The following is a 9,767-nucleotide window of genomic DNA, read 5'->3' as shown; positions in this document are numbered from 1 at the left end:
GTAAAAATCATCCAAAAAATTAAAAGAGAGAGATTTTTTTCTCTTTGAAATATAGAAACCAGACGTTACACAGATAGGACCCACGGGGTCAGAAGGCAAAGGGCTGCGGCTCGGGGCGCGCCCCAGGCTCGCGGCCACCTGACGGCCGGGCAGGCGCGGCGGCGCGCCGGGGCGGGGCGTCCAGGGCCGGGCGGCGGCGCAGGCGCACTGCGCTCGGCGCGCGGAACTGCAGCTATGGAGCAGCCACCCCCGGACCCCGAGCGGCAGCTGCAGCCGGCGCCCCTGGAGCCGCTGGGCAACCCCGACGCTGGGCTGGAGGCTGCGGGCGGCGAGGCCGCGGACGGGGCCCGCCAAGAGGGCCGCGGGGCCGACACGGTGAGGAGGAGCGGCGGCCCAGGGCTGGGGGCCTGTGTCCGGGCCTAGCGGGCTGGCTGGGCTGGGCTGGGCTGGCGGAGGCTGAGGGGCTCGGCCTGGGGGGCCTGCGGGGGCGGCAGGGCAGGAGGGCGGGGACGCGGCTGCTGCGGGCCGGAGGCTGCGTGCGGGGAAGGGGGCGTTAGCGCGGTGGGGAGTCGGGAAGGCGCGGGTGTCCACGGTCCAGAAGTCTGTCCTGACCCCGAGGGCAGCCCGGGTACACCCTGCAATCCTGGGAGGTGAGGTGGTGGAGGCTTGAGAGGGAAGGAAGTGGGGGACAAGAGTGAGGCTCCCCTAGTGGGGCTGGTGGGGGTATGCCGGGGTGGTTGATCCCGTGCTGCCATCCTTCAGGAAACTGAAGAATGTGTCAGGCTCAGGAGAAGGCAGAACGGAAGGAACACCTTTGCAACAGCTTAGTTGGCTTTAGTTTCATATGTATGTGTGTGTATAATTGGAAAGGCAAATTTTAAAAGCAGAGATGAAAAGATCTTCCATTTGCTGGTTCACTTCCCAAACGTCTGAGCTGATCTGAAGCTGTGAGCCAGGAGCCTCCTCCAGGTCTCCCATGTGGGTGTAGGGTCTCAAGGCTCTGAACCGTCCTCCACTGCTTTCCCAGACCACAAACAGGGAGCTGGAAGAAAGCGGAGCGGTTGGGACTTGAACTGGCAACCATATGGGGTGCTGGCGCTTGCAGGTGGAGGATTATCCTGTAAGTCACTGTGCCGGCTAGGGATGTGGGAGATGGCCTATATTCCATGTATTTACCTGCTTTACAACTCTCGCTTGGTACTGATTTCCACTTGCTAGAAGAAAAGGAGGGGAGAAAAAGATCCTGTTGTTTGCTTTCTAGTGTTATCACGTGAGGTATGGGGTTTGCAGTGTGTTATTCTCATCTAGTCATTTTCTGCCTTTTTTTTTCTGGAACTCATGGTAGGCCTGACATCAAACTGCCCATTCTCACGTTGAATAAAGCCAAATTGTCCCTTGAACGTTGCAAGTCCAGAGACCTGCTGACCACAGACTTCCATTCGGTAGTTAAAACTTTTGCCAACTTTTAAAAATATTGAAGTAGAGAAAGTAATAGGAAAACTTTGTTCTTAAATTTTTTTAGGGTGTAATGTTGTAATTTTTTCTTGAAAGTAAAAACAATTTTCCCAAAGCTATGGAGACAGCATTATGCCCCTGCCTCGCACGCACTGAACCTTCTGTGGGCTCACAGCCCACACCTGAGCCTTTGCTATGATGTCAGGAGCTGGAATCAGACTGCGATGGGTGTCTTCACTTCCAGAATGCTCTGTGTCTCTCATGATCGCTCCTCTCTCTTTAGCACTGGGGAATCTTCCATTGTTTGAACATACCCCGGGTTACTGATCCACTCATTGGTACATCTTGGTATTTAGGAGTAAGTGGCCAGGCGCAAGCTTCGGGGTGGACCTAAGTTTTTAACTCGGTGGGGTGCATGGTCATCGGGTAGGAGCATGCTTTTGGTGAGGAGCTGCCAGCCTGGCTTCCACAGTGGTTGCAGCATTTTGCCATCCTGCCAGCGATCCACCTGAGTTTTGTAGCTCCTCGCCAGCCTTTGGAGTTGTCGGTGTTCTGTCATGCTTTTGGGGGATCTCCTCGTTTTGATTCGTATTTCCTGGATGACAAGTCTTGGGGACTATTTTTGCATGTGCTTATTTCCTGTCAGTGCATCTTTGGTGCTGTGTCTGCAAAGTTCTTTTGCCTTTTTTTAAAATGAGCTTTTCTTCCATTGTTGAGTTTTACCTTTCCATTTTATTTATTTATTTTTTTTCCTGAATCTACTTGCGGAGTGGTCAGAGGATTTTATATGAAATGTGAGAGAAGTCTAATGCATACATTTGACTTCCATATGACTTCTTTTTCATGTAGATTCTCACTTGTGCCTTAGGAGTCTCTTGAAAACAGTATATATTGCCAACTTTCAACAAGACAGACACAGCTTTCGCAGAACATTGATCGATTCCTTTGAAGCCCCATACGTTTTGTATTCTAGCTCCTTTCATCCACCACAGAATTAGCCACTGTTCTGAATTTTGTATGGGTAATTTTTTTCTTTATTGTGCTACCTAAGTAGTGTATGGGGAGGTCTTTACAAAGGGAATAGAAAAATGTATGTTGTGAGGAAAACTATGCATTTCCATTTTTTTCCCAACAAATAAGCCCGAATCCTATTTTTTTCACAACCTTTAAAAAAAAAGATTTACTTATTTCATTTGGAAAGGCAGATTTACAAAGAGAAGGAGAGACACTAAGAAAGATCTTCCATCTACTGGCTTAGTCCCCACATGTCCACAGTGGCCGGAGTTGAGCTGATCTGAAGCCAGGAGCTTCTTCTGGGTCTCCCATGCAGGTGCAGGGTCCCAAGGCTTTGGGCAGTCTTGAACTGCTTTCCCAGCCACAAGCAGGAAGCTGGATAGGAAGTGGGGTAGTCGGGATATGAACTGACGCTCGTATGTGATGCTGGCCCCTGCAGTCGGAGGATTAGCCAATTGAACAATAGTTCAACCTCTTCAGAAGCATTTTGAATGATTTAGTTTGAGTTGAATTTTGAAACAACTTAAATGGAATAATTGTTCTGTGACTTCTTTTCCTTCAGGATTTATCTAAAATGTAACTGAGTTTATTTGCATGACTGTATACTGTACCACTTTGTAGATACTGCATTTTTTAAAAAGGAATCTCGCACAACTTTTTATTTAATTATTTATTTTTTAAATAACTTTTTATTTGTTTGTATATTTATTTAGAAGCCATGGAGGCATCTCATCTGCTGTGCTCAGTTCCCACATGCCCACAGCAGTCGGCTCTGGGCCCAGGTGAAGCTGAGAGCCAGAACTCCATCCAGGTCTCCCGAGTCGGTGCCAGGAACCCGTTTCCTGCGCCATCCCCTGCTGCCTCCCAGAGAGCCCCGGCAGGAAGCTGGGATCAGGAGCAAAGCCAGGACTGCAATACAGCCACCGGCATATGGGATGGGACTATCCCTGACAGCTTAACCACTGCGTTAAATGCTTGTCCTTCTCTTCTAAATTTAAAAAATTCATCTATTTGAGCCTGGAAATCAATGGGTGGCAGATACCCAAGTACCTGGGCCATCTTTTGCTGTTTTCCCAGGTGCATTAGCAGGAGCTGGCTCAGAAGTAGAGTAGCCAGGACTCAAACTGGCACTACCCTGTGGGATGCTGATTTTACAAATGGCAGCTTAACCTTCTTTGTCGCAGTGCTGGTCAATGCATAATTCCTTGGTGTTCTCCAGTGAGTGACTCCTGTGTCCTAACAGACGTCTTCACTGCTGAGATCATTGCCTATGTCACTGTGAACTTTTTGAAACACCCTCCGATGGCCCTCTGTTTTCCTGCCTGTCGTTCTTTTGCTTTTCCATTGTGATATTAGAAACCCCCAATTTGTGCTTTTTCCCCATGAGGAAGAGGGCTTTCTTTTCTTTTTTTAATTAAACCTTTTGTTTTTAAGATTTATTTATGTTTATTGGAAAGGCGGATATACAGAGAGGAGGAGAGACAGAGAGGAAGATCTTTCATCCGCTAATTCACTCCCCAAGTGACCACAATGGCTGGAACTAAGCCTATTCAAACCCAGGAGCCAGGGCTTCTTCCAGGTCTGCTCTGTGGGGCTGTCCTCAACTGCTTTCCCAGGCCACAAGCAGGGAGCTGGATGGGAAGTGGGGCTGCCGGGGTTAGAACTGGTGCCCATTTAGGATCCTGGCAAGGACTTTAGCCGCTAGGCTACCATACTGTGCTCAAATTAAAAAACAAATTTAAGGCTTTGAGCATTTCTACTTAAAATAATTTGGAAAATGGAAAAATGAAAAGGGAATCATATCTCTTAAGGAGGTAATAATTAGGAGAAGGGAGAGGAAAAAGCAAACAAATTGGAGGAAATACTACTTCTAGGTTGAAAGATTCCATTTAAGTTGCAATTAAGAGGCAGGGATAGGGGCATATTAGTATTTGCCAGACAGGAATTATTTCTTGAAGATTTCTTAAGTGTTATATATATATATATATATATTTTTTTTTTTAATATATAAAATTTTATTTTGACAATCTTTACATAGTTAATTAGGGTAAGAAGGTTCAAGGGCTACAGGAAAGTGGATAATACTAGTATGTTTTCCATATTGTTACCTTCATGTTTAAAGGGGGGTATTAAGGGAGAAGGCCCACCCAATTCCCCACCCTCCCCAGGTCTCGGATGTAGGGCATGCTCTGAGGTTCTTGCTCAAGTGGTTTTGATATTGCAACAGTTATGAATTGCTGCCAATCTTGCCGCTCCAAGCACTGTTAAGTGTTATATATTTAATTAGAGAAACACAAGGAGATCTCTCACACACTGGTTCATCCCCAAATGCCCACAGGATCTGGGGCTGAATCCGGCTCCCTGCTCATGGACTGGGAAGGCAACAGAAGATGGACTGAGTGCTTGGTGCCCTGCACCAACCCAGGAGACACTAGGGAAAACATCTGGCTTCACCCTGACCTGGTCATTGCAACCATTTAGGAAATATACCAGTGGATGGGAGATCTCTGTCTCTGTATCTCTGTTAACACTGCCTTTCAAATAAATAAATAAATCTAAAAAGTTGCAATGCAGGGCTGACAGTGGTGCAGCGGGTTAAGCTACTGATTGTGGCACCAGCATCTTATATTTGGGTACTTGGGTTGAGTCTCAGCTATTTGAACCAGAGGCAGCAGGTGATGGCCCAAGTACTTGGGTTCCTGCCACGCACATGGAAAATCCAGTTGGAGTTCCTGGCTCCTGGCTTTGGCCTGGCCTAACTCCGGTGTTGTGGACATTTGGGGAGTAAGTCAGTGAATGGGAGAAGAACGCTGTGTGTGTCTCTTCCCCCCACCTCTCACTTGGCCTTCCAGATAAATTAGGTCACTTGCACTTTGATTGTCAGCCAAGAACTAAGTGGAGTGGAACAGAGCTGTAAGGCTTAAGGGATTCTGTGAATGAGAGTAATGTACAAAAGGGAGTGCTCATGGGCGTAAGTAGCAGAATCTATGAGTTCAGCAGCAGCAGATGAATCATGGTCAAGAATTTTCTTATCTCTTTAACCTCGGTGGCTGCCAGCTATTTTTTGTAAGATAACTCATATTACAATTTTTTTACATTATAACCAGCATATGTATGTGTGTGTGTGTGTGTGTTGTCTCAGGACATAGCACATAAATCATTACTTTATGCAATGTTTTTTGATATTTTTCTATTTCTGTTTCATTGAAAAGAAATGTTAGTCACAGTCTGCCAAATGAATGTCCTGAAACATAAATGTGTTACCCAGTCTGGAAGAGTATTTAAACTTACAGCTTGTTTTATTTGAAATGAAATTAATATTTTTCCAAGTAGGTGTACTTTCCAGGCCATAAGCAGGAAGCTAAATGGGAAGTAGAGCAGCCAGGACACAAACTGGTGCCCTTCTGGGATCCTGGCACTTGGAGGTGGAGGATCAACCTGTAGAGCCATTGCACCAACCCCCAGTGGTGGATTTTTAACTACAGGCTCTCTCACCTATTTCACAGATAATCATTGTTATGATTGGATGTTTGTCTATACTTTTCAATTTTTGTACATTACATGTTTTTTTCATCACCAGAAAAACTTAAATCTAGCAATAAGTAATACTTGAGCTCTTACTATGCGTCAAGCAACTTTACAATTCTTTGCATTTTGTTAGCTAATATTCTTAGTGGTATCGTGAGTTAGGTACTGTGTCAGTCTGTTCATGCTGCTGGTACAAGATACCATAAACACAGTGGCTAACAAACACACATGTGTTGTTAGGCTGGCTTTGTGGTTCAGTGCGCTAAGCCACTGTTCGTTGATGCTGGCATCCCATGTGAGTGCCAGGTGGAGTCCTGGATACTCACTTCCAGCCTCCTGAGAATGCAACAGAAGGTGGCCCGCGTCCTTGAGTTTCTGCCGCTGTTGTGGGAGACCCTAGTTGGAAGTCTTGGCTCTGACCTGGCCCAGATCTGGCTGTTGTGGCAGTTTAGGGGTGTGGAACCTAAATAGTTGGAAGACCTCTTTCTGTCTCTCCTTATCATTCTGCCTTTAAATGAGGGAATGAATCTTTGAGGAAAGAAAGAAACAAAGAGAGAAAGAGGGAGGAAGGGAGGGAAGGAGGGAGGGAAATAAATAAATAAATTCCTGCTAAAATAACTGAAAAGAAAAGCAGGTGGTTTATACTGGAGAAGCCGGGCAGATACCAGTGCTCAGAGTACCGAGGCAAATCAAAACCATAGGGGAAGTGGAAAAAATGGGATTAGAAGCACACAGCCTCACTCTGGTGACAGTTTCTGACTTAATGTAATCATGTTGAAACAGGAGGCAAGCCCACACTGAAAGAGGTTGTGCCAAGTAAATAGTTTTCCATCTTTGAAAGAGGCAGGATCATGAAAGTAAAAACCGAAATGTTTTTCCAAGATGGAGGAAAGTAACGAGATAAAACCACTAAATGGAATAAGAGGCTGTGCCGACTCCTGCCGTTCTGGAGATTACTGGAACAAATGGCAGGACAAAGGGAGTCTGGGGAGTCCATAGCAGCTACTGATCAGAATTGTTCTCTTGGTTCTTAGGGTACTGTTGTGGTATTGCAGGAGAATCTTTTCCTAAAAATACATGCAAAGGTTCTAGTGATAAAGCAACCTACATCCAAATAACTTGGGAGGAAAAGTTCTTTGTATTGTCCATGCTGCACATTTGAGATTATTTACATGTATGTAATTATTAAAAAAATTTTTAGTGATCAGGCCCAGTGCGGTGGCCTAGCAGCTAAAGTCCTCGCCTTGGATGCACCAGGATCCCATATGGGCGCTGGTTCTAATCCCAGCAGCTCCACTTCCCCTCCGGCTCCTTGCTTGTGGCCTGGGAAAGCAGTTGAGGACGGCCCAACACCTTGGGACCCTGCACCCACGTGGGAGACCCAGAGGAGGTTCCTGGTTCCTGGCTCCGGATGGGTGTAGCACCGGCCATTGCGGTCACTTGGGGAGTAAATCCTTGGACAGAAGACTTCCTCTCTGTCTCTCCTCCTCTATGTGTATCTGCCTTTGCAATAAAAATAAATAAATAAATCTTTAAAAGAAGATTTAATGGCCATAACATTATGTAAATAATTTTTTAGTTGTATTTTGAAGGAGAAAAAAACAATGTTACATGCCTCCCAAATCATCATGGAGAATAAAAATCAGAAATGATGGCCTGAAAAGCAGAAGCCTAAACAGACAAATTCTGTTAAGCAACAAAGTATAAGCTGTGTTACATTAAAATCAACTGAATGCAAACACTTTAAATTCCCTGTGGTAAATGGGAGAAAGGCTTGTAGCACATAGCACAAGGTGTGGAAGTGTGTGAGAAATACACGCACCATTGGAGCAGAGTTAAATCCAAAGAAACCCTTGTGGGTGGCATCAGGCAGGTCAGCTGGTGAACAGGGAAGAGGCAGTTTGTACTTAAAAGAGCCTCAGACCAGTTCTGATTGAGCTTCGTGGCCACCTTGCCTGAATGTGACCCTCCTCTCCGACATGGATGAGTCACGCGACTCTAGGCGAGCTGCTTCTCTTGGCTTCCTTTTCCTCACCTGCAAAATCTGGATAACACACTTTGCAATGGACTGAGTGACTGTGTCCTCCCAAAAGTCCTGGATTGAAATTCTAACCCCTAGGTTAAACCTTCAGTCGATTCACTCCCCGGGTCCTGCAGCAGCCACAGTGGATCCGGTGGATCCAGACTGAAGCCAGGAGCCTGCAACTCAAGTCAGATCTGCCGTGTGCCTGAGCTCTGTCACCCGCTGCCTCCCAGGCGCACATTCCCAGCAAGCTATGTCAGAAGCAGAGAACTGGGACAGGCCAAATCCAGGATCCTCACTCCATCCAGATTGCCTGTGTAGAAGGCAGGGACTCAAGTGCTTGAGCTGTCCTCTTCTGCCTTCTTAGTTGAATAATCAGTAGGTGGATTGCGAGTGAAACAGCAGGGACTCGAACTGGCACTCTGATACGAAATGCCAAAATTGGAAGTGTCAGCGTGCTGTGCCGTGATGCAGGCCCCCGTTTTCTTATAGTATCTTTGTCTTTGGTATCAGAGTAATGCTGGCCTCATAGGTGGAGTTAGGAAGTGTTCCCTTCTTGATGAACTTTCTGGAAGAACTTGAGGGTTAACATTAGTTCTTTCAGTGTTTGGTGGAATTTAGCAGTGTGGAGCCATTAGATTCCAGGCTTTGTTGAGAGATTGTTGATTAGTGATTCAGTCTTCTTTCTAGTTTTCAGTTGTATCAAAAATTTTGTTTCTTCATGATTTAGTCTTGATAGGTTTTGTGTTTTTAGGAATGTGCCCATTTCATCTAGGCTTAGGTGCTTTGGCTCCTGCACCCGCATGAAGAAGCTCCTGGCTTTGTGGCTTTGAACTGGCCCAGTTCTGGCCATTGTGGCCATTTGACGAGTGAACTAGCTGAGGAAAAATTTTTTTCTTTTTGTCTCTCCCTCTGTGTATATATCATTCTGAATTTCAAACAAACAAATCAATCTTTAAAAATGGGTTTATGTATTTACTTATTTGTAAAGCATAGTGTGCTTTTATCAGCCAGGGCTGGGTCAGGCCAAATCCAGGAGCCAGGCTCCTCCATTGTGGTCTCTGTGTGAGTGGTAAGAACTCACACACTCAGGCTCTCTTATTCTGCTTTCTCAAGCTAGTTAGCAGCATACTGGGTGAAAATGGAGTAGGGGAGCCCAGGTAAGTCTGAGCAGCAGAGCGGGTACCTCAGTCTCCTGGCCATGTGGCTTTGGCTGGGAGAACCTGTGATGCACCAGGCTTCATGCTGGGAACCCCAGCTCCCAATCTGCTGCAGGGTTGGGAAAGGCTCCTGAATTTGTCCAACCTCAAGGTCTGAGAATTTCCTCTTTCCCCAGCGATCACATTGGGGATGGATATCGGACCACTCAGGGGTATGCTCAGGACCATGGCTCCACCTACTACTGTCATCTTGATGGGCGGAGCCCAGGCAAATCTGAGCAGTGTAGTGGGTACCTTACTCCCCCAGCCCCATAGCTGTGGCTGGGAGAACCCGTGCTGTGCCAGGCTGCCTGCTGGGGACCCTAACTCCCCATCTACTGTTGCTGTGTCGGGGGAGGGTCCTGGGCTTGTAGGTGGCCAGCGCACCAACTGGTGCTGAGCTCTGCCCACTGGCCGCCTGGCAGCGAGCTCTGGGGCTTTAGGGGTATCTATTACTGCCTAAGGACTTCCATCGGTCAGGCCACTGTACATGTATGTGAGGAATAATTCCTGAGGGACACTCAAAGACAAAGCCACTGTACTTGCAG

General features: G+C 46.7%; 1 protein-coding gene across 2 annotated transcripts in view; it reads left to right on the top strand.

Moving 5' to 3' along the window:
* The first annotated feature begins 202 nt into the window (after positions 1-202).
* LOC121171185 (sorting nexin-4) overlaps positions 203-9,767 on the top strand; it is a 57,325-nt gene continuing 47,760 nt past the window's right edge. Inside the window, exon 1 of one of the 2 annotated variants that reach the window (XM_041002759.1) lies at positions 203-375. In XM_041002759.1, coding sequence (XP_040858693.1) covers positions 235-375 — 141 coding nt within the window. In that variant the 5' untranslated portion in view covers positions 203-234. The remainder of the gene's footprint in view (positions 376-9,767) is intronic. The other variant, XM_041002761.1, reaches the window with a different exon arrangement.

Source organism: Ochotona curzoniae, unplaced genomic scaffold, assembly GCF_017591425.1.
Source record: "Ochotona curzoniae isolate NIBS_2020 unplaced genomic scaffold, NIBS_Ocur_1.0 scaffold_2587, whole genome shotgun sequence".
Classification (NCBI taxonomy): Eukaryota; Metazoa; Chordata; class Mammalia; order Lagomorpha; family Ochotonidae; genus Ochotona; species Ochotona curzoniae.
This window is presented reverse-complemented; position numbering and strand designations above follow the sequence as displayed.